General features: G+C 43.5%; 1 protein-coding gene across 1 annotated transcript in view; it reads left to right on the top strand.

Moving 5' to 3' along the window:
* STAT1 (signal transducer and activator of transcription 1) overlaps positions 1-22,665 on the top strand; it is a 42,978-nt gene extending 20,313 nt beyond the window's left edge. Inside the window, exons 11-25 of the mRNA XM_040475682.1 lie at positions 996-1,088; positions 3,575-3,634; positions 5,929-5,958; positions 6,049-6,142; positions 7,251-7,292; positions 8,523-8,606; positions 9,025-9,123; positions 10,473-10,608; positions 12,018-12,067; positions 12,780-12,874; positions 13,677-13,822; positions 15,637-15,822; positions 16,873-16,948; positions 17,843-17,945; positions 21,502-22,665. Coding sequence (XP_040331616.1) covers positions 996-1,088; positions 3,575-3,634; positions 5,929-5,958; positions 6,049-6,142; positions 7,251-7,292; positions 8,523-8,606; positions 9,025-9,123; positions 10,473-10,608; positions 12,018-12,067; positions 12,780-12,874; positions 13,677-13,822; positions 15,637-15,822; positions 16,873-16,948; positions 17,843-17,945; positions 21,502-21,516 — 1,309 coding nt within the window. The 3' untranslated portion in view covers positions 21,517-22,665. The remainder of the gene's footprint in view (positions 1-995; positions 1,089-3,574; positions 3,635-5,928; positions 5,959-6,048; positions 6,143-7,250; positions 7,293-8,522; positions 8,607-9,024; positions 9,124-10,472; positions 10,609-12,017; positions 12,068-12,779; positions 12,875-13,676; positions 13,823-15,636; positions 15,823-16,872; positions 16,949-17,842; positions 17,946-21,501) is intronic.
* The last annotated feature ends 1,679 nt before the right edge of the window (positions 22,666-24,344 follow it).

Genomic DNA, 24,344 nt, shown 5'->3' with positions numbered 1-24,344 from the left:
GTGCTATTGTTTTGAAATTATCAAGGATATTTATTTACTAGGGTTTTGGAATGCAAATCCGATACTTATTTTAATGAAAATTAAGGCTTGGAAATGTTTAGTAGATAGATAATAAGTTTTACTTATTTTTTTGAATTTTTTAAATTTTTTAAAGTTTTTTTTTAAAACTTTGTTTTTAAAAATTTTTTAAATTTTTTAAAATTTACTCAATTTTACTAGAAGAACAGTTTTCCAAAGGATACCAAAATACCCATTTCAAATTATGATAGTAAGGCAATATGTTACAATATGTTACAAAATTATTTACATTTTCAACTCTAGTAAAATTTCTTTTTATTTATTCTTTTTGTTTATTTTTATTTTAAAATTGGGATGCAGTCGGGGCGCCTGGGTGGCGCAGTCGGTTAAGCGTCCGACTTCAGCCAGGTCACGATCTCGCGGTCCGTGAGTTCGAGCCCTGCGTCGGACTCTGGGCTGATAGCTCAGAGCCTGGAACCTGTTTCCGATTCTGTGTCTCCCTCTCTCTCTGCCCCTCCCCCGTTCATGCTATGTCTCTCTCTGTCCCAAAAATAAATAAACGTTGAAAAAAAAAAATTTAAAATTGGGATGCAGTTAACATACAACATTACATTAGGTTCCAGTGTACAACGTCATGATTTGATATTTGTGTATGTTGCAAAGTGATCACCACAGTAAGTCTGGTTAGCAAATTTGGTTCTTCATGCAAATTCATAAATGAATATAACCCAACTCAAGGTTTTTATTATCGACGGTATCACAGTTCACTGCAACTACTCTGATCTTTTTGAGTATAAATTTGGTGTGGGGATTTCTGTGCTGACTAGCAAACCTCACTTTATTTATCAACTCGTTCGAATCTTCCAAACTGAGTTTGAGCTTGTGCCCTCTAACCCCCTCTCCTGTTTAGGGAAAATAATTCATACTCCCTCAGCATTAATGGAAATGCTAATCTGCACTCTGCTTGGAACTTACAGCTCATTTGTGGTGGAAAGACAGCCTTGCATGCCAACTCATCCTCAGAGGCCACTAGTCTTGAAGACTGGGGTCCAGTTCACCGTGAAGTTGAGGTAATTGAGAAAAGATGGAATCATTGCGCCTTCTGCCATGAAGTTTGCATCCCTCAGTTCCTTCACAACACTGTCATATAGAGTGCTTTAGAGGAAGCAATTTTGCAGTAGGCATTTTTTTTTCTTTTTTTAAGTTGTATTTATTTAGGTAATCTCCACACCTAATGTGGGGCTCAAACCCATGACCTTGTAATCAAGAGCCTCACGTTCTGAGCCAGCCAGCTGCCCCTGTAATAGGCATTTCAATGGGAATTCTTATTTAGAGTATCTAAGAGTCTGTCTGTCCTATTAAAATTAGAGCTATAACACAATGTCGCTCCTCATCAGGGGAATACAAATCAAAACCACACTCAGATATCACCTCACGCCAGTCAGAGTGGCCAAAATGAACAAATCAGGAGACTATAGATGCTGGAGAGGATGTGGAGAAACGGGAACCCTCTTGCACTGTTGGTGGGAATGCAAATTGGTGCAGCCACTCTGGAAAACAGTGTGGAGGTTCCTCAGAAAATTAAAAATAGACCTACCCTATGACCCAGCAATAGCACTGCTAGGAATTTACCCAAGGGATACAGGAGTACTGATGCATAGGGGCACTTGTACCCCAATGTTTATAGCAACACTCTCAACAATAGCCAAATTATGGAAAGAGCCTAAATGTCCATCAACTGATGAATGGATAAAGAAATTGTGGTTTATATACACAATGGAGTACTACATGGCAATGAGAAAGAATGAAATATGGCCCTTTGTAGCAACGTGGATGGAACTGGAGAGTGTGATGCTAAGTGAAATAAGCCATACAGCGAAAGACAGATACCATATGTTTTCACTCTTATGTGGATCCTGAGAAACTTAACAGAAACCCATGGGGGAGGGGAAGAAAAAAAAAAAAAAAAAAAGAGGTTAGAGTGGGAGACAGCAAAACTATAATAGTATCATAAAAACTGAGAACAAACTGAGGATTGGTGGGGGGTGGGAGGGAGGGGAGGGTGGGTGATGGGTATTGAGGAGGGCACCTTTTGGGATGAGCACTGGGTGTTGTATGGAAACAAATTTGACAATAAATTTCATATATTGAAAAATTAAATAAAAATAAAATAAAATAAAATAAAATAAATAAAATAAAATTAGAGCTATAACAGATACATATGTACACACACCTGATATTTTCCCCCGTGATAAATGTAATGCACGTTCACTATAGAAAGGAATTCAGAATTGCAGAACTGAAATAGTAGAGAGTAAAAGTTCCCAGCAGCCTCATGCTCTCCTGAGTATAAGCTTGTAACCTAGGCTTTACATACCCCTGCAACCACATGTGGTGTGTGTGAATATGGACTCATGACACATATGTTTTTTTAGTGAATGGGCTCATAGCTTTCATCAGTTTTTCAAAGTTGCATGTGATCTAAGTTGTCTGTAGACCACCATGGTAAACGCCTAGTGTCAGTACTCTCAGATTTCTGTCCATGTCCATGCAAATACATATATACATTTATGTGTGTATGTGTGTGTGTCTATGTACACACACACACACACACACATATGTTTTTATACATAGATACACACATATGCATGTACATAATATACAGTATTTTATTTTTAAAAATAAGGATTCTGCTATACATGTTTTTCAGCCTGTTTTTCTCTTCAGTAAGCAATCGTAGAAGCGTTTCCATGTGAGACCATGGCTTATCTTTCTTTTTTTGAGTGGCAGATTTATTTAACTAGTCTTCTACTGATGAGCAGCTGGACTCTGAAGAGCTACATTGGCCTTCAGAGTTGGCCTTGGTCCTCTTTCCTGGGGTGCTGCTGAGCGAGGTCCCCAGTTGCTGCTTCCTGGTTGCTGGTCTTATAGCACCACACTCAAGCACCCTTGGGGGACCAGAACTCACAGCCAGAAGGGACACTAAAACTCTAATCCCATCCACCTGCCCCACTAAGTGCAGCAGACCAGTGAGGGGCTCCTTCCTGAGGTCTGTAGCTCATCAGAGAAGACACATGCACATCTTAGCCCTACGTTCCTTCCTTCCGATGTTAACCTGTTTTTCCTGATTATGAATAAGAGTTCTTATTTTTTCCCAAGAGAACAAACATTAGTCACAAGTTTTAGTAAAAAGTACATTTGCAATTTTTCACCCATATAATTGTCCAAAAGTAGAAATCTTGATAAAACCCAGTGTTGGCAAGGCTATATAGGGAAGCAGGTACCCTCACTCACATTTGGTGGGAATGTAAAATCAGTGATGCTTTCTATCAGAATTTAGTGTTACAGTTTTGCCCCAGCAATTCCATAGCTAGGAATTTATTTTGCAAATACAATTAGAAAATATTCCAAGTTGACATACATGAATGTTGATTCTATTGTTTGTAATAACTGGAGGGAGTGAGGATTCGTGAAACCTTCTCCAATAGGGAATTGATATAATAAATAAACTCTAATAATTTTTTAAAGTAATAATGACTTTTATTTTTCGTTCCAGGCTGTTGGTGAAATTGCAGGAGCTGAATTATAATTTGAAAGTCAAAGTCTTATTTGATAAGTAAGCTATCTTTAATATTATCTAATATACATACACTATTGAAATTCTGGTTTTGTTAACCAAACATGGATGGATGCACTAGAGCTATTTATAAGTGATCCCAGGAGATTTAAAAAAAAAATTTAAGTTTATATATTTATTTTGAGAGAGTGCACGAGTAGGGTGGGGGCAGAGAGAGGGTGGGAGAGAGAGAATCCCAAACAGGCTCCGTTCTGTCAGCACGGAGCCTGATGTAGGGCTCAAACTCACTAACCATGAGATCATGACTGAGCTGAAATCAAAAGGCAGACACTTAACGAACTGAGCCACCAAGGCGCCCCTAAGTGATCCTAAGAGATGTAAATTGATAGCTCCCATTCTGGACATTGGGAGCTTCCTTTAGAGCTGATAACATGCTGGTGCCTTTTGAGACTATAAGTGAACAAAAGAATGAGTGTATTTTATGCACATGAGTTTGTAATGATCAAGTCTTGCATACTACCCCACCTCCCTCCTAGGCCAGCCCCAGAGGAGGAGAGGCCTGTGATCAAACACAGGCTGAGGATCCTCAAGGCTGCAGTGATTCTGCGGCCAGTTGTGGGGTCGTTTCTGGAATGACGATGACAGCATTTTGCGGGGACTGTGTGGAGCCTGCTGGATCCACCCTTGTCTCTTCTGGGCAGTAGGGACCTGGGAATGGGTGGGGTCTCTCAGAGGGGGTCTAGATGGAGCAGTCCCATCCCATTTTGCCCTTAGACCTTAGACCTGGACTAGCACTGACCTAGCTACTGTCTCCCCTCTCTGCCCCACCCTTGATACATTTTTTTGTGTGTGTAACGTACTGATTTAGCAAGTTTCAAGACCATTTATGATAATCCACGTTTCCTCTGGTGTTCTAGCTTTCCGCCCTGTAACAATATTCTTTCTTATAGTCTGTGCCCTTGTCTTTCCTGCCATCATCTTTGGTTTCTCTGTGTATCAGCTTTTGCTACATAACAAATCACCCTGAACCTAGTGGCTTAAAACCCAAAAAGTTATCCTTTCTCTTATTCTGTGAGCAGTAGGTGGTCTTTCTGGGCTGGATCAGCTCGTTTGTTGCTGAGTGGTCCAGCATGGACTTGTTACATGTCTGAGGTCCTGGCTGGGATAACCGAGCCCTTCTCCACGTGGCTCTCAAGGGCGAGCCAGGGCTTTATCGCATAGTGACAGCATCCCAGGTGGGTAAGAAGAGCAGCATGAGAGGCCTGTTGGGGCAAGACTTGGAGCTTGTACAGCATCCCTCCCATCCATTCTATTGGCAAAACCAAGTCAGAGTTGCCTAAAGTTCAAGGGAAATACTCTCAATGTCTTGAAATGAAGTGTGGCAGAGATTTTATGGCTGTTATGTGTGTTACCACACTGTGCTCTATCTCAGTCTCCCTTTTGGTTTGTTACAGCTCTTTTGTCTTTTTTCTCGTTCCAGAGAGTTTTCTTCTTAGCTCTGACAAGGAAGCTTTGTGTCACACTGTTCGTTCCCTTCATTTCAGATTCTTTTTTTCTTTTCTAAAACTGGGGAAAATTGGTCACTCACATAGCTAATGGTCATGGTCATTCACAGAAATGTTGAATTTCTAGTTGAGATAGGAAAGGAAGCTAACCCATGTAACTGTGAGTGTGCTGATGTTTTCTAATCTGTGCCTACTCCTCACAGATAACATGGGTATTCTGGAACGTGACTGAGTAACCACTAAATTTATATAAGAGGCAAAGTTGCTCAAGATTTAACCTCAGACTTAAAACTTAAACTAGACTGTTTCCCCCAATAATTGACTATTCTCGCACTCTCATAAAAGCATTAAAGGTAGTAGAGAATAAAAAGAAGGTTTCTGCTGTCACATTGGAAGTTCCCTTAGTTTTCTAAGAGCTCTCTGCTGCCCCAGTGCTTAGCATGGGGCCTCACACCGGGTATGTGATTGCTCAGGACGTAGCCCTAACTGTAGCTGACTTACGTTTATGGAGGGTGTGCTCTGTGCTCTTTTACCTGTTGTCTCTTACCCCTCGCCAAATCCTGTAAGGTTGGTGCTGTTGGCACCTCATGGTACGGATGATAAACGTGAGGCCCAGAGAGTTTATCTGCTGCAAGTCCCTCCGCCGCCCTGGGCAGAGTTAGTGGTGGTTGATTGAGGGAGGGAGGGAGCGAGTGAATGAAATGGCAGAAAACCCACAGGTGTAGATTTCGTGTTGGTCTTTTACTTATAGGTATACTTTCATATTTTTGTTAAAGCTCAGTTCAAAATTTAAATATACATATATGACCGTTTCTTTTTTTTTTTCAGAGATGTGAACGAGAGAAATACAGTAAAAGGGTATGTCAAGTACTTTGTACTATATTTTACTACCTTTGTTTAATAGTTCTGAGCCTTTTAAGCATCTCTGCTCTGTATATTCTGTTGTAGATTTAGAAAATTCAACATTCTGGGCACACATACAAAAGTGATGAACATGGAGGAATCCACCAACGGAAGTCTGGCCGCCGAATTTCGACACCTGGTAGGGAGACCAGTTTTCCGTGTTTTATGCGGCATCTGGCTTGCTAGGACTTTATTTCCGGTGCAGTGGCACTCGGTTCATGGTGCGAGGCGGACGGCACCCCCTGGGAGGCTTCCTAGAGTTTGGGCTGGTGACTTCCCCAGCATGTGGGGGAACCTTTGTTCCTCCTCCTTGCCCCAGGACTGTTCTGTTACTGTGTTCTGCCAGTCTGTCCCCCAGAGATACTTCTTCGGGATGTGGCACTCTCGGTAACACACGCCGTGTAAATCAGTGTGCGCATAACTTGTCCGTTCTCGGTGCTCTACAACCTTGCTCACTCTAGACTCCTGCAGTTTCCTCGGGATTTAGTACTGCTCCCACATCCTGGCGGCTCCCGGTGAGACCGACCCCAGGAGTCTCTCATCGGCCCAGGATTTGCACCCTTCTTCCTGGTAGTCTTGCCCACAACCACTACCTCCACTGCATTCCTCCAGGGGGTAGGGATCCAGCAGGGGTTGTAAGCAAGCGGTGCCTGTCTGCCTGCTTCCGTGGGGAGCAGGGGCTGCCGGTTGTTGTGCAGATGTGTTGGCACTGCGCCCTGTGCACTCCCTGGGCTGGAACCTGCAGCCTTTTCGTTGGCAACCATTTTGTAAGCCAGCAAACCCATGGTGAGTGAAGCTGGACCTCATAGGAGAGCCTCACTCCAGGCTCGGGAGTCTGAGGATGCCCAGAGCTGCTCTCGGGGCTCCAAAATGCTTCCTTAAAACCTCAGGGATTGAAGTCCGTGGAAGGGCAGTCTTAGCTGTGCCCTTAGCCTGAGGACCATGAAACAACTGATGAAGGTTAAGGGGCATCATTTGGAAAATCTTGTATGGGGGAGGGGAGCAGGATATGATTCCCCGGGATCCTTCCAAACTCTGGTGTTCACATAGTGTCATGTCAGGCTGCTGGAAAAAGGCACTTAGGCTCCTGGGCCCACACAAGGGTCATTTCATATCTTGTTCTGCACCCTGAAAATAATTTCACATCCTTTATTCTTTCTAAGTCCTGACTTTGGTTTGTTTGTAGATGAAAACAGCAACTGTGACTGTTATCATGCTGTTTACTAAGATGGTTTCTTGTTCTATAGCAACTGAAAGAACAGAAAAATGCTGGCACCAGAACTAATGAGGTGAGTCTTTCTCTGTTGTGAATGGTCTCTAACCAGCAGGTCTGTCCGGGGAGGTTGGCTCAGTACCCCTGGTGGCCGGGGGTCACCTCAAAAAGGGATCAGACCCAGCAGGGAAGAGCAGTGAGTGAGCTTTAGGGCACGGTATATCCGTGGTAGCAGCAAAAACACTGCATTCGTGCTTTATGGTTGTCAGAAGATTTTGCACACGACTCCTGGACCCTCACAGCACAGTGGAACAGGTATAATGGGTTTCTGTGCTACTCACATTTCACAGGCGAAGAAAGTGAATCATGGGAACTTTGTAAGATTTTGCTAAGGGTACCCGGGAATTACTGTCTGAGCTGGAATTAGAGGCTCGTCTGGGGACTCCCATGCTGAAAATGAAGTGTGGCGAGAGGGTTTTCTCTCCATTGCATTCCCTGCCTGGCGGAATGGTCTTTCTGTCAGTTTCCCTTTTAGAGCCGGATCCTCGAGGAATTATATTTGTAATGTAATATTCAGAAATGAACTACAGACAGAGGTTTGGGACGTTTTCAGCCTTTATGCCCACGTAGCACACCACCCTTCCATGCCGTGACCAGTAGTGCTCGTGTGGCAGAGTGGGACAAGCCCCGGCCAGGGCAGTGCAGAGATGTGCTATCTAGCCCTGGTTTTGATCTCTGCTCTCTTTGTGACCTTCTGAGGGCTTAGTTTCTCCTGCAAGCACAGATAGTGGCTGCTTCCCTCTGGTTCTAAGTCATGATGCCTGCATGCGATCGTTTGTAGCAAAACACTTCAAGAACTCTGTTGTATTTCTACCTAAACCAAGGACTCATGACCTGCCAGGCTTTTGCAAATCAGTCCTTCCAGTAAATAATCACACCTGGAACGCACGCTCTCCAGCCCTGTCTGCCTCAGGCTGCAGCGGGGCAGCGGGCAGAGCAGGGCTGAGAGCCAGGAAGCTTCACCTCACAAATAAACCCATCACAAGTTGCTGTTTCCCTATCCACATTTCTTTCTGGTAATCTATAACCCTTGCCATGGTTACAGAAATCTTATCTTTGAGAGAACACTGATATACGATCGTTAGAACTGGGGCATACATTATTGAACATGGGAATTTTTTTCTGAACTGCAGCCAGCTGGGTTCAGGCTTCCTGCTGCCTGTTGCAGTGCGTATTAGGCTCCTGGAATCTGCAGGATGTGTGTGTGAATCACTGTATTCCTTTTTTCTTCCTTGTCTCTTTTAAGGGCCCCCTCATCGTTACAGAAGAGCTTCACTCCCTTAGTTTTGAAACCCAGTTGTGCCAGCCTGGTTTGGTCATTGACCTCGAGGTGAGACTTCTGTACTTCAGACACGGAAAACTTTATTTTTACATTTAACTGTTAGGCGCAGTGTTTGTTCTCAATTTTTGTTTTAGACACATTTACTTAATTGCTAAAAAAAGATGGTATTTTTCAGCTAATACTACCTTGACATTAATTGAATGGTTCAGGAAGCTGGAGAGCTGAATTCACCTTGAGATGTCCTATGTTGATTTTTTTATACAAAGCACGGAGACTTGTTTCTTAACTGAAAGATCTAACAAAAATAAACTATGAACAAAAGAACTTAGCTTTACATTTTTAGTTTTCAAATATAAAATATGTGCAAATTTACAAGTAATCCCTTGGTTGGTTTTGAGCTTACACAGCAGTCTGAAGGTGATATTTCTGTGATTCTGACGATTTCAAGGTCTTTGTCATCTTTTAGACGACCTCTCTGCCCATCGTGGTGATCTCCAATGTCAGCCAGCTCCCGAGTGGCTGGGCCTCCATCCTCTGGTACAACATGCTGGTGACAGAACCCAGGGTATGGAAAACACGCCTGCTTTTGTATAGATGTTAACCGAAGACCCCAGGGTCTAGCTTCTGTGAATCTCAAAGAGTCCCTGAAGACCAGATGTTGAGAGAAAAGTGACATAACTGGAGTGACATTGTTAGGGATCTTGAGTAATTCTGGATTAGGGAAGCATGTATATGTATTAGAAATGAGAATTATGGTTTTCCTTCTATGTGAATAAGCTCAGGCAATAGATTTCTTACAACTTTTACTGGGGAAGAGCTCATTTATTGCTTTTATTTTTTAAAAATGTATACATCTGCTAAACAAGCATGCTTCATTCATTTTTTTTTTCTTTTACGCATGCTCCATTCTAAAGTGGATAGTCACTGTTGATTAATTATGGTTGATTCTTGTTATTCCTTGTGCTTACATTCTTTTTTTTTAAATATAATTTATTTTCAAGTTAGCTAACATACAGTGTATACAGTGTGCTTTTGCCTTCGGGGATAGATTCCCACGATTCATCACTTACATACAACACCCAGTGCTCCTCCCCAGAAGTGCCATCTTCCATGCCCATCACCCATTTTCCCCTCTTCCCCCGATCCATCAACCCTCAGTTTGTTCTCTATATTTAAGAGTCTCTTATGGTATGCGCTTACATTCTTTAAAGTCACCGTGAACACTGAATTAGCAAATACTGAGCAATTGCTACTGAGCTGCTCAACGCATGGCTTTGTTGCTGTGTGTTTCCTGTTGAAAGACACCTTCCTAATGTATTTGTTGGCTTATTAATATTGAACTCACGGCCAACAGCACTCTGACTCATGCCTGAACAAAGCTCCTCTAGCACATGTGTTTTCTCCATACAGGTGTATTGTGGCCATCTTGCAGTTAGAACAGCAGACAGCACTTCAGCACTATACTTGGGACCATTTTAAAAATGAAATTTTTAAAAACAAAAAAAACCCACAAAAAGGCTAAAAACATGGCACTAAATAGACCTCAAAAAGGATACTTGCTTATGGTATAAGAGCTGAAACAAGAAGGCAGTTGCTCTGTTTGATAAGTGTTGCTTTGTCTGACCTCTCCTGGAAACATACGTGTTGGGGACTCAAATCTTTCTACTCATTGATATGTCCACCCATTCACAAATGAGCCCAGAAGTGCCGTGAGTAATGATTTGGGGGTTAAAGTAACTTTGAACGAGTAGGTTGAATTCACAAATGTGAATCTGCAAATAACAAGAATCAACTGTGTTTCTCTTCTGTGAAAACTGTGTGTCACAGAAACCAGAACTGAACTTTGAGACAGATCCATGTTTTAGTGCCTTGCTTATGACCACTGACCTTACCTTTTGGGTGTTTTCTCTCCAGAATCTGTCCTTCTTCCTGAACCCGCCCTGTGCACGATGGTCTCAGCTTTCAGAGGTGCTGAGTTGGCAGTTTTCTTCTGTCACCAAAAGAGGTCTCAATGTGGACCAGCTGAACATGCTGGGAGAGAAGCTACTTGGTATGAACTTTTTATGTATATAAAAATTGAAATTTATAAAAATATCTCAATTTGTTCTTTTTCCCTCTTTGCTGTCTATTTTGTTCAAGATAGAAGAGTGTCAAAAAAAAATGTGTAGGCTTTTCCAGCTGCAGCTTATTATTGCTAAATGAGAACTATAGCTCACCTTGGAAGGACGTATAGATCTGATAAAAGACTTAAATGAATCATTTCCTGATTATCTCATATTAACATTTCTGAGCAGGTTTCCTAAGTGAAATATTTTTGAATTACATAAAATACGTTAGTTGTGGCTAAAAGAAGTTCCTTGATAAGAAAGATGAAGTCTTATTAACCTTGGGGAGAAAAAAAGCCAAGTACGCAGCATGGTAAGAATAATAAGTAAGGTCCTGGGGCCACCCACCGCATAGCATACACCCAAGACTCTTGCCTCAGGTGGCCCAGGTACATGGAGACACTGTCCACATCAGGATGAAATCCTTGAGCAGCAGTTTTGCGTGATTGGCAGGATCCAGCCATGATAGATAATTCCCTTTCAGGAGCTAATATCATGAATTTATTAGTCTTCCACATAAGGCGATCCGAGACCTGCTAGTCTCAAGGTCAAATCTTGGATGAATGGGACTATCTGAACTATTTCTTTAAAAATCCATAGGCAGCTTTTTTCCAGATTTGCTTTCTGTACAGGAGAATTGTGTGTATTGCAAATACCAGTAGACTTCCTAACTACGCAGCTCTCAGCAGTGCCTTCTCGTGGCCATGTAACTGTCACAGTGGGGTCTTACACTATTTAAGAAGATGTAAGAAATTACATTGCTCCATTTCCTTATTTGGTGTGAATTAAGACTTATCATTTCTGCCTATAAAGGCTTATTTGTGGTTCTCTGCAAAGAGAGATGATGGGTTCACCACCTTGTACAGCCTTGGCTGCTTTAATTCATGTAGCTGGCAACCCCTAGGCTTCCTTCCCCCTCATTTCTCTCCCTTGACTTTTGATTTGCGTCAGCCTCTCGAGTCCATGTCCCATCTGGAGGAGGGCCGAGAGAAGTGCCAAATGATATCCAAGATAAGCTTGAAAAGCCAAGTGTCAGTTAAATAGATCACCTAGGGGTGATCTTGGTCTTAGTTAGAAGTTTGAGCGAGCTCTGGAGGACCACTGGGAGAGGAGCCTGCTGAGGAAGGAGGAGGCAGTGGGAGAGGATACTGCACTGAGAGGGACGACTGAGGCTTCTCCAGAAAGCATAGTTGATTAGCATTAATGTGTCTGAGAATATCAACCGCGTACATACAGTCTTCCTCTTTGGGGTGTTGGCTCTTTTCTTTGAAAGGAAATACAAGAGCTATCAGTGTAACCAAAGCTTCAGAATCAGTGTTTTGTTTCCTGAAACAGCTTATTTTTATTTGGCTAGGTCCTAATGCTGGCCCCGATGGTCTCATTCCGTGGACGAGGTTCTGTAAGGTGGGTGCCCTTGGGTCGTACCCTCTCTGAGTGCTCGCTCCCTGTTGAGGTTCTCGTAGTTTTTGCTGTGGTAGTGATTTAACTGTGTGCTTATTTTGGCATGTTTGTCTCTGGCCCATGGAACCCCTTGGGCAAGTTGTTTACTTTCCTTCAGTGGAGAAGGTCAGTCTCCAAGTGTGAGTCGGACAGGAAGGGCCTGTGTGTGTGATAACATTCTTTCATATCTGAAATGAGTCTTGTGTTTACTCACACGGATACCTTGCCTGGCAGCATTTTAGCCCCGTTCATGAGAAATGTGTGCTCTGTGCCGGATTGCACAGCCTGATGGGCCAGATGAGTTTCCCCAACCCTGCTCAAGCAGAGGGACCAGGTGGAGGGAATAATCAGACCCCATGGGGGTCACCAGACGGTGCTGACAAGCTCAGGCTACTGCATTTTACTAGTACGAGGGCAGCTTTTGTTCTGCGTTCACCCTGGAGGTCATTCCCTGGCTGGTTCGCCGCAGTTTAGAGAGGGAAGCAGAGCCTGGCCCAGGAAATAGCCTGGTGTCTGCAAGCTGATAAGGGGAGGGGCGGCTGTGGAGGGGACAGCGTTAGTTTTGGCAGCTGGGCAGGCTTTGCAAATTAAAATCCAATCTGATGGTGGGAAGAGGCCTGGTAAGTCACTATTTTGAATTTCCTTGTTCCTAATGTGTGCGTTTGTACACTTGCAGGAAAATATAAATGACAAAAATTTTCCTTTCTGGCTTTGGATTGAAAGCATCCTTGAACTCATTAAAAAACACCTGCTCTCTCTCTGGAATGATGGGTAAGGGCCACGGATAGATTTATTTTTGAAACCTATTTTTAGCACACACTTCCTTACTGTAAGGCTGAGACAGGCCTGACCTGGACAGACCTCATTATTTGACAAGACTGGTGTGCATCTCACAGAAGTGGATGCTTCCAGGCCGTCCCTTCAGGGCTTCATGATAGTGGAACCTCATCAGATTAAACTTATGCATATGCATAGTATTATGCATATGTATTTTTAACATTTAATTAAAAACGTTTTAGTGCCATTCATGCGTTCACTCATTTAACAGAATTTCTTAAGTACCTATGTACTATATTGCCCTTAGGAAAGAAGAAAAACTTTTTTAACTTGGTGAGTTGTTTTTATCTAACTTATTCCACGGTCAGTTGATGCTTCAACAAAGGCTTTAACTTGGTCAGAAGTGCTAGAACATAGAAATATATTGTTTGAATTTTTCTCTCCAGTATATAAGATGCAGAAATTCAGACATTTTCATGGCCTGTAAAAATCATCAAGTGAAAAAAAGGTCATGAGATAAACATAAAAGGCTCATTAATCCAGCAAATATTTATTGATCATCTGTCGCATCCTATTGGCACTGTGTTAATGATTTTTTTAGACTTAAGCATACAAGTATCTAAGTGAACTACATCCCCAAGTGTCAATTAAATAGGTTTTAAAACATCTAAAATACACATTTTTATCCTATGTTCTTTTGTCAAGTTTCAGTAATCTAGTTCACTTGTAAGTTTGCATGAAAATTCAAAACCTGGCTGAATTTCAGAGTACTTCCTCAATCTGTTTGCACACCCAGGTGTATCGTGGGCTTTATCAGCAAGGAGCGAGAGCGTGCCCTGCTGAAGGATCAGCAGCCAGGGACGTTCCTGCTGCGGTTCAGTGAGAGCTGCCGGGAAGGGGCCATCACGTTCACGTGGGTGGAGCGGTCCCAGAACGGAGGGGGTAAGTGAGGGCCTGTGCCTCCATTAGCACCATGCGCGTGAAAGTCCTTCCTCATCGCTGCAAATCAACTTGTACAAATAATGAGCTTTTGACATAAAATTACAGATCCTACACTTACCCCCAAATGAGCCTCCCAGATAGGATTTAATGCATTGCCTTGAATATTTGTGATTCACTGCCTGGGACGTACTGTGGAAATGATGGTTTTTAAAAGACAAGGCCAGGAGTGCCTGGGTGGCTCAGTCGGTTAAGTGTCCTACTTCGGCTCAGGTCATGATCTCGTAGCTAGTGATTCAAGTCCTGCATTGGGCTCTGTGCTAACAGCTCACAGCCTGGAGCCTGCTTTGGATTCTGTGTCTGCCTCTGTCTCTGCCCCTCCCCTGCTTGCTCTCTGTCAAAAATGAATAAACATTTTTTTTTAAATAATAAATAAAAGACCGGGCCAGGTTCTTCTCTTCGTCAGGGTTGTTATCTGTAGATGAAGGATGTGAGTCAGCATGACTGGCAACCAGTTTGGGGAGGAAACCCACTTTGTACAGGCACATGCTTCTAGACTCGCTGTGGGGGATCCCATGTGGGAGCACACCTGCAGGCAGGCTCTGTGAGGGGTCCTGGGGACTGGGTGCAGCCCTCCACTCTGCCTTCAAACAGAGCAAGTGCAAGTTCGTCTTTGCTCTGCCTTGGGTTTCTGTGGCTAAAAGGCCCCGAACACCTTCGCATTATGGAACAGGTTTCTGGGGAGGAGGCTGAACAGCAGAGATGGAGAATGACAGAGACAAAATGGTTCCTTTTCTCAGTTGCTTATAGTTTGCTGTATTTGAGGGACTGGAGGAGAAACTGATTTGTTCCAATGACTCTTCTGCTTTTGGTGGAAGGATGCAACAAGATGGGATACTTTTCTTGTTCTGGTTTTTGTTTTGTTTTTTTTTTTTTTTCTCCAAATAAAAATACAGGAAAGCTGGGGTTAGGGCACAGTGTAGGCAGTAGACGTTAGAAGCTGCCTTTTCACCTTGTCTGCAGGTAGTGCCTTTCCTCAGCTGACTGAGGGATGGAACTAGCAAAGCAGGCATGGAGGAGGACATCCTTGGCAACCAGAAAGCCTAAGCAGGCCAGCACCAGCTAGCAAGCTTTAGGGTGCCCGCGTAGTCTAAAGTTGTAGAACAGAGTCCCCATAGCACCTGACCAGCAGCCCCTGGAATGTGTGCACCCAGAAGCGAGCTTCTGGATCAGTTAGGAAGCAGGATTCAAATGAAGTCTGCGAATAAGTCCACGAGTGAATTAAACTGGTTTATTACAGTAAGGATTAGAAGAAAAAGTAGTAAATAGGGTCTTTTTATTTGTTTAAAAAATTGTTTTCCACATATTGGCATCATTTATTTCAATAAAAAATTTCATTTTCCAGTCTGAAAAGAAAAACAACCAGAAAGTGAAATTGTTTTTTATTAACTTACTCTGTGACTTGAGCCAAGGTGGCCAAATTAGTATTTATTTTTCTGCCTGTGGTTGGATGCATCATGAAAGATTCAGGCTGCTAAAGATGTTTAATAACCCTCTCCTTGCCAGGTTTACAAGTTGCACCAAATGATGACAAATGCAGTGTTGTTGCATTACTAGCAAGTAAATGGCTGCCTTTATTTTTCCTGTTTCTAAGAAAGGATTATAATTTAGAAGTAGAGGGGCGTACTGTATTGTAAATCCTCTACTGTGCTTAGTTCTAACCAGGTTCACTCACATCCACAAACTCTGCAATGTGTTGTTTCTCTCCTCTAGTGTTTTGGGATAGTCCGTGGGACTCACTGAGCTCTTCTTTTCAGAACCTTACTTCCACGCAGTGGAACCCTACACAAAGAAAGAACTTTCTGCTGTCACTTTCCCTGATATTATTCGCAATTACAAAGTCATGGCTGCTGAAAATATTCCAGAGAATCCCCTGAAGTATCTGTATCCAAATATTGATAAGGACCATGCCTTTGGGAAATACTACTCCAGGCCAAAGGAAGGTATGTGGGGAAAGCATGTAATCATTGCCCTGATGAGCAATAGCACAGTTCAGTCATTCCTGGTGCCTATGTTCTCATTTTATTGTTAATCCAAAGGTTTGCTAGAGACAGGGTTTAATAACACACACTGCTCTTACCTTCCTGTAAGTACGCGGTGCCTGCATAGACTTCACCCACGCCCTGTCATTAACCCAGAACTTTCTTTTGAATCGCTGCAAGCAGGCTTTCCAAAGATGGTATAAACGCAGCATAGTTGAAACATGTTATTTTGTCTGATATGGATAGTAAGAAACGAACAAATAACGTCTTATTTTAAGGGGTGTCGAAAAAGTCCATTTTGGTCTTGTGTATTTGTTACACTGTTACCTTTTCTACATGGAAAGAGGTGAATGGCAGGAACACCATGGCCAACTCGTTTATTACCAGCCTGTTCCTGTAAAATTAGGGAACTAAGGCCCAGGAGAAGGAAAACAGTTCATTCAAGGTAATCCAGTTAATCTATTAGATCGTATTATTTCTAGTGATTATTGTTAAGAGCACACCTAGGCTTAGAACACAGGTCACCTGCTTCTCCATCTTCACTGAATTGCATTTCAGAACGTTCAAGTTAGACTGATCTGGTTTGGAACACGCCAACAAATTTTATTACATTTTAGAAGCCAGCATCTCAATATTAGCACAATTGCTTTGGGAAGAAGACGCCCCCAGCTTCACCTTGACAGCTGTGTGTATCACACCAGCCAGGCCAGGACCAGAACACCAGACAGAACTTCACACGTCTGGGGCTCCAACTCCTGCGGGATGTCAAGCCTGGGAAGGAGAAACCTCTCAGCTTGACTTCTGTACCGAGCTCCCCTCCCTTCCCTTTGACTTGCTCCTACATTCCCCCCAGGATTTCAGGTGACCCAGGCAGGGAAGTCACAACCCCTTAAAGTTACGGCACTCTAACCTGTCAAGAAAAATGGTAAAACTTTCATGAAAGAATGTTGACCATCTGTTGTTGTGTGAGGTCTGCTAACGGAAAGCTGTACCCGATGTGTTTGCTTCCAGCTCCAGAACCAATGGAACTTGATGGCCCTAAAGGAACTGGATACATCAAGACTGAATTGATTTCTGTGTCTGAAGTGTAAGTGAACACAGAAGAGTGCCATGTTTAAACACCTCAATCCAGCCCTGCTCCTGGCTGGGGCCTGGTGAAGATGCTTGTACTTTGCTTTTTCGTTGTAATTGCTGCTGCTGCCGCCACTGTCGGACTTGTTGGAAAGATCCTAAATAGAGATCCCAGTGTCACTGCCTGTCAGAATTAAACTGCCTTTATAAACAAACAAAAAAAGAAAAGAAAAGAAAACCACCCAAGGTTGTTTTTAAGGTTTATAAGTTCCCTCCAAACTGATACTTTGAAAAAGTATAAATAAAATGAACAAAAATTGATCAGAGTGGGAAAGTAGTTTTTTTCAATTGAGGAAAGGCCAAAGTGATGATTGAGATACACTTTTTCCGCTTGCTTTTATTTTGTTGTTTCATTTTGTAAAAGGTAGAAAAAAATTTGGAAAAGTCATTGTCAGTTATTTGGCCTGCAGCACTGTCTTGGGGTGAATGGATGTAGCCTTCATGTAAAAACACTCTGGAGCAGCTTTATCTGCATACAAACCTCAAGGTAGGGATGAGGGACTCCCCAGACATTTCTCTGGTGGCTCTGGGGCCACGGGCCGCCCCGAGGCATCATCCTCTCAGGGTGACACCCCGCACACGCTCCCACACAGGTCCAACCAGGCAGAAGCGGCACAGGGTCCAGTCTGGCTATTTCCCACTCACATCTCTAGAGTCCCGTACGTTTCCCAAGGGGCTGGGCTGGGGACGTGAACCTCCCGCGATCCGTGCTTTTCCCGACGTACCGTCCGAGTGTATGCACTCAGCTGAACTGAAAGTGTCCAGTGATGATTCCGTCGCAGGCCGAGGACGAGGTGTCCCAGTGTACCTCTAGACGTTAACATCTCCTTCTCCTTTCTCCCCGTTTTAGTCATCCTTCTCGACTTCAGACCACAGACAATCTTCTCCCCATGTCTCCTGAGGAGTTTGACGAGGTGTCTCGGATAGTGGGTCCTGTAGAATTCGACACTATGGTGAGTACCCGCGAGGGTGTTCTCCGCGCTCACGGACCGCTTGCTCTGTGAGGCTGGGAGGGCGCCCGCAGACCCCTGGCTTGTCCGCTGCATGCTGGAAGGAGCCTCTGCCAGCCAGGGCGCTTTCTAGATCCGCGTGACGCGTCGGAGCCTGGTGTGCTTACACGGGCCACGTGGTCCCCGGGAGCCTTGTTCCCGGTGCTCTCTGCCCTTCCGAGAACCAAATGGCATCTCAGATATTTAAAAGTTCCCCTTCTGCCCTTCCAAGTTGTCCTTGTAAAGTTCTTCATATATTAAGGAGCTAAGACTTCTCTGGTAAGAAACCGTTTTCCTCCGGCCTGTTACTTCAGCGCTGTGTCTGGGTAAAGAAGTGCCGTTTTTCTTAAGGGAGAGGACTGGCCCTTGGTGGCTATGATAATGACAGGCGCCTCACCAGCAGCAATGAAATGGCTTCACCTGCTTCACACTTCAGAGCTAATCTGTACGGCTCGCCCCTGCCAGGAGTAGACGGTTCCAGGAGTGACAGAGTTATGAGTGCCATGACCACAGTAGGAACAGGGCTGTCCACAATAGAGAGGATCTCCCTCTGGGAGAGTGTTTCAGTAAATCAAATAGTATTGTTTGCCTGTCAGACTGAAATCCTTCCTCCTAAAGCCTTTTTTCAGTTGGCTGGAATTTTGCTGATGGTGTTTAATTTTAAGCTCTTTCCCACATGAAGCGATTCCAGTGTGTTTTTAAACATGTGTTTAATCCTTTAAAAAACTCCTCTCTGAGTTATTGCTATCATTTTTTCATCACTATGTACCTGGGGCCTGCATAGACTGTGTGCTCAGTAGCGAGGGAGGGGGTCAGGGAAGGCAAAGGAGAGCGGGGCAGAGGGGCTGCTGTTCAGATGCCCAGGGTCATTCAGCCACGTGTTCAGGGAATGCGTGTGTGTGACCGTAGCACCTGTTTGGAGTCAAGTTTCTGGAATGTAACTTTTTTCTTGGTCCTCCTTTCTCACCTGAAGAAGTACGGGATAAAATCTTCAGGGATTGTAATTTCTTACACCTTCCTGATTGTTGAGAATGACAAAAAGTCACTTCTGTTCCTGTTGGCATGTGTAAAATGAACCTTTTGTATGTGTGAGGATGCACCCTCTGTTGGAAGGTATCCCCCGACTCTGCTAAAAAGTGCCTTATGAGCCTGACACAGAAATGGAACAATATGTAGAAAGCCCTGTTCCAAGGATGTACCATCTGTTGGTGGCACCACAAAATGGCAGATCTTCTTTTGCACCTTCTTTGTTGTTCCTATGCAAGTTACATTATCATCGTGACCATCATTAATAGGTGACACTTACTAAGCACCTACTGTGTACCGGGCACTCCACAGGTAGGAACTTATTCAGTCTTCACAACCACCTTCCGAGTTAGGTGTTATTGTTATTCTCACTTTTACAGTGTGGTAAAGAGCCACCCACTCCCCAAAACTGTATAACTTGACTAAGATCAAACAGCTAGTGAATGATGGCATGAATATTTGAATCCACCTGATGTGTCTCTAGTGTGCATGCTCTTGTCCACTCTCCTGGAATGCCTCCCAGAAAAAGCAGAGCTTTGTTTCATTCAAAACATCCACCATAGAGAAGCTGTTTGCACAGGACTGAGTAGGTTTTGGGTGAGAGGCCTGTGTTTGGGATTTGGAAGTCAGAGCTCCAACTCTGTCATCACCATTATTCCCCTTGACCTTGAGAAAATAAGATGGATTAGTTACCCCACTCTGTGCAAGCAGTGTGACTGCTTTCTCTCTGCTCTTGGAATGATACTGTCAGAGCAATTTAAATACTCTCAGTAAATGCCAGGAAATGGTTTTATGGTCTCTGGATGACCCCCCATGGCCATTCCATGCCATTCCAGATGATTTCCTTCATTCCATTTGTAGGGGGAAATAAACCTATTTTATGCGCGTGCACACGCGCGTGCGCACACACACACACACACACACACACACACACACACCTCCAGCCTAAATCTTCAGAAGACCAAAAGAACTAGAAGAGGCTATAATATGGGCATGGCACTGGCTAGACAAAATAAGAATTGGATTACTCTCCAAATTTTGTCTCACATCATCTGTCCTCAACCGTGGCCACGATTTCCATTCAGCATCTCCTGGCGTGAGGGCAGATGCTCCGAAATGGAGCTCCCTCTCTGAGAGCTGGCTCTTTCCGCCACGTCTGGAGGCGGCAGCTCTGGACTATGGTCAGGAACAGGAGCGGTGCAGGCTCCGGAGGAAATTGTCCAAGAGAGACAGAGCACCAGTGTTTTCTGCAGGATGACTTATTTGTTTAGTCTGGATTTCCTGTACAATAAACTTTTTCCCCTGGGACTACATGAGAAACAGTCTACTCTCCTAGAGGCCTCTGGTCAAAGCTGACAAGTACAACAGGAACATTGGTTAATCATCTGCTATTTCCCATCTACCACACTAGGTATTGCACGTTACCTGATTTATTTCTCTCAGCGTACCTTTATGCTTAACAGTTTAGTCTTGTGGGTTTTTTTTTAACGTTTATTTATTTTTGAGAGAATAGAGAGAGGGAGAGAGAAAGAGAGAGAGTAGGGGAGGGGCGGAGAGAGAGAGGGACACAGAATCCAAAGCAGGCTCCGGGCTCTGAGCTGTCAGCACAGAGTCCCACATGGGGCTTGAACCATGAGATCATGACCTGAGCCGAAGTCAGATGCTTAACCGGCTGAGCCACCCAGGCACCCCTAGTCCTGTGTTTCTGTCGGTATTCTGGGCCCCACATGATTTCCTCGTGTTGGGTGGCGTGGCTGTTGTAGAACGTTCAGCAGCATCCCTGGCCTCTACCCACTAGTTGTGGGTCGTGACACACCCAGTCATTACCATCATGAATGTCTTCAGACATTGCCAGAGGACAGAGTCATCCCCAGCGGAGAGCGCCTGGTCTAAGGGGAGAGCCCAGCATGGAGCTGAGATGGAAGTCAGTGGCAGGCTGGAGTTCTTTGGGCGAGCAGCATACTGCCTACAGGGGCCCCATTCAGTGCAGCTGGCCAGGCGGCACTGCCGGAAGAGGCGAAGGGACTCCTAATAATTCTGCTTCTCTAGCGTGTGCCTGAAAGACATTCATTTATCATTCCAACTGCGTGGCCTTTAAGGAGATTCACCACCTCCCCCACATCCCGTCCTCCCTCTGGCATAGCGCGCAGCGTTGCCTCACCCGTTTTTACACGAGCAGATTTGCCACGTTGCTCTGCCCCCAGACTTGCACAACAGCAGAAAGCTTTATGTGGCCTGGACGAACTGACAGAATTAAGCCGGCAGGCTGCAGAGGAATAATCCATCAGCTTATATAAAAAAGGTCTCGATTAGTCCAGGAAAAAGGGTGCATAGCACATGCTGAAGGCCCTCTAATTCCATGGTGGTTATTTGCTGTTCAAAGTGTCTTCCTGCTTGCTACCCCACTGTAGAACAGACAAGGGGTGTTAAATAAATGAATCTGCATTTCATGAGAGCAGCGTAATAAACTTAACCACATTTTATCTTTTCACAGATGAATGCAGTATAGACCATGAATTTTTCTCATCTTCTCTGGCGACATTTTTCCTTCCCATCTGTGATTCCCTCCTGCTACTCTGTTCCTTCACATCCTGTGTTTCTAGGGAAATGAAACAAAAGTGAACAAATTTGCTGCAACCTGTTGATAGCAAGTGGATTTTTCCCTAATTTCACAAACGTCTGTTACTCTGAAGGGCTTCATGCATCTTATGAAAGGTAAAATTGAAAGGCCCTCCCCATAGAGTGGGTTTTAGAAATGAAAAATATCCAGATAACACTGAAAACATGAGGACTAGAATGAGAATCCTTTGGGAAAAGGGAGAGGGGGGGTGGTGGCTTAGTAGCATTTAGTAAATGCTGTGCACAAAGTCCATGCCCAGCTGTTACAGGTTGTTGGATAGATCACATGGTCATATAGGGAACTTCTTGATGTAGGATTGGCACACTCCTATTCTGGAGAATTCTTATTTGTTCCCTCTGCTTTAAATATGGCTGGACGTTTTCCGTCGGTTTACCTATGGAATAGTTCAGAGCTAAGTTGAATAGAAGTACATAAACTGTTTACCAAAGGTAGCCATCCTGTATCTAGAGGCAGGGATACAAGCTGTGTTCTTCCACACTAGCCATTTAAAGCTAAAAGCAAATTCTCTCTCTTGGGAGAATTTGCTTTTCTGTTTGTTATGGCATGATGTTACTGGCTAGTATCAGTAGAAGGAAATATATTTTCCAAATTCATAAGTAGTTTTATTCTGTTTAAACCTTAATATCCAAAGCTGCCTATCTCCTGCCTTTATCATGGTCCCTAGTAAATGAAATTGTCTTCCCACTTCTATTCAAGGGAGCCAGGCTGTTAACAACAGCTCTCTCAAGGCAAAATCCTGTTTTTATGCAAAAAGTTGAAGTTAAGACCAACTCAGAAATTTAATTCATTGTTTCTTAAATGGGTTAATTTGTCTTTATTGTTATTAGTTGGTATTTAGTCTTAGGCATAAACTTTTCAAATCTGGAAGAAAAAATAGTAATTGACAAATAATTAACCAGAGATAATATGAGAATCAAATCATTTGAAAACTCGTCCTGTATAACTGCATTGAGAATTGCATGTTTTTCACTGATAAATGTGTGTCTCTGACAAATACATTTGCAAATGGTTCCATTATCTCTCCTGTGCTTTTTCTAGACTGCTCTCTGATGTTTTGTGAAGTGTGTTTTGTCATTTACCGTCTTTCTTCACCTGCACTGACACAGGTCAGTGGTTGAGCAGGGCGGGTCTGACAGGCTCCTCCAGATAACTCTCACACACTGCTGGCTTTGTAGCCGGGCCCTCATTTCCCCCGCTGTCACCACCACAGTTACACTGTTGTGTGAAAATGCCATATTGTTCCGGGGGGGACGAAGTTTCTTGAAGCCTATTTTTAAAATTAAAACCAAAGTTCACGTATTGCGTTTAATACAATGTGCACATGGCGCTTTCCTCCTCTCGGTTTTTACATAAGACCCACATGAGTCTGGCTGGCTTTGCATGGACTTTTTAAATTGAAATGAGGAAGGAACACAGAAGAGCACATTAGCAAAGGTATTGTTTCTAATTGTTGGCATTTAACTATTTGGTATATTTTTGCCCTTGGAGAACCACCTGGCACGGTTTCATTTTACTGCGCCAGCCCAGAGGTTTTGTTTACTCTTAACAAGTATTGAAATTCGATTGTTAGTCTCTTATGAACAGCATTCGGTGTAAAGATTTTAAAAGTTACTGGCATTAAGTACAGGTTTGATGTTTTTCTCATTTTTGCCTACTTACGATTAAACGTAAAAATGTGTGAGTTCTTATTTTTAAGCAAGGTTAATAACAGCGTGTTCCTGAGCGCTGCCCCTGCCCAGCCTGCTCACAGTCAGAACCGCGGTGGCGGAAGGGACAGGGGAAGACAGCAGGCAGGAGGCATTATTGGAATAAGCTGCAGTGTGCACCATAAAAAGCAAACAAAAAAAAGTGCTCCAGTCTTGCTGACCACAGCTGCCTCCAAACGCACGAATCATTTGGCAGTTATTTTGAAACGAATTTTGGTACTGCTGATACAAGTTTTTAACTTAAAAATACATGTAAAGTGGGACTCTGGCTTGTCTCCAAAGCCGCATCTCAGCCCCACATCCCAGGATTGGAGGAGCTAGCTCTTCCTGAGGAGTCACTGCGCCCACGCCAAAAGGGGCCATTTTTCTCCAAAGATGCTGGAGGCTAGAAAGCCATGACCTTCTCAAAGTAAAAGGCACCGTGTGCCGGAAAAAAAAATAGTGTAATGAAAGACATAATCGCCACTTAGACATAAATGTGGCAGGTTAAACTTAACTATTATCTGAAGAGTCGTCAGGGAAGAGTGGTGGAGACTTGAATTCTGGCATCATAACAAATAGGACCGTTCTCATCTCTGCATCTGCAGTATTTACATCTGGGAAATATAGTTTCTTCATAATAAACATAGAGAAGTGTATTTCTACAGTAGATAAGGCCCTGCCTAGCCAACAGAAGTTTGTATTCTTATATAATTGATCGTTATAACGAGTCACCACCATGTAGATCCTGGCTTAGGGATATTTGTGTGTTTTAAGAGTACTTCTTATATAGTTAGGTATTTGTAGAGGGTTTGCTAGGCATAGAGCTTTTATGTACCACGTAGGAAAAATTTCTCCTAATATATTAAGGGAGGAGATTTCAGAGATGGCAATAAATAGATTGAGCTATTTATTTAGCATTAAATGACTGAAATCTATTTATTGCCCATGACCTAGAATGGAATATTAAGTCTTAATGAACAAAGTACTCCTTTCACATATGACTAATCC

Source organism: Herpailurus yagouaroundi, unplaced genomic scaffold, assembly GCF_014898765.1.
Source record: "Herpailurus yagouaroundi ecotype Mexico unplaced genomic scaffold, PumYag 140, whole genome shotgun sequence".
Lineage (NCBI taxonomy): Eukaryota > Metazoa > Chordata > Mammalia > Carnivora > Felidae > Herpailurus > Herpailurus yagouaroundi.
This window is presented reverse-complemented; position numbering and strand designations above follow the sequence as displayed.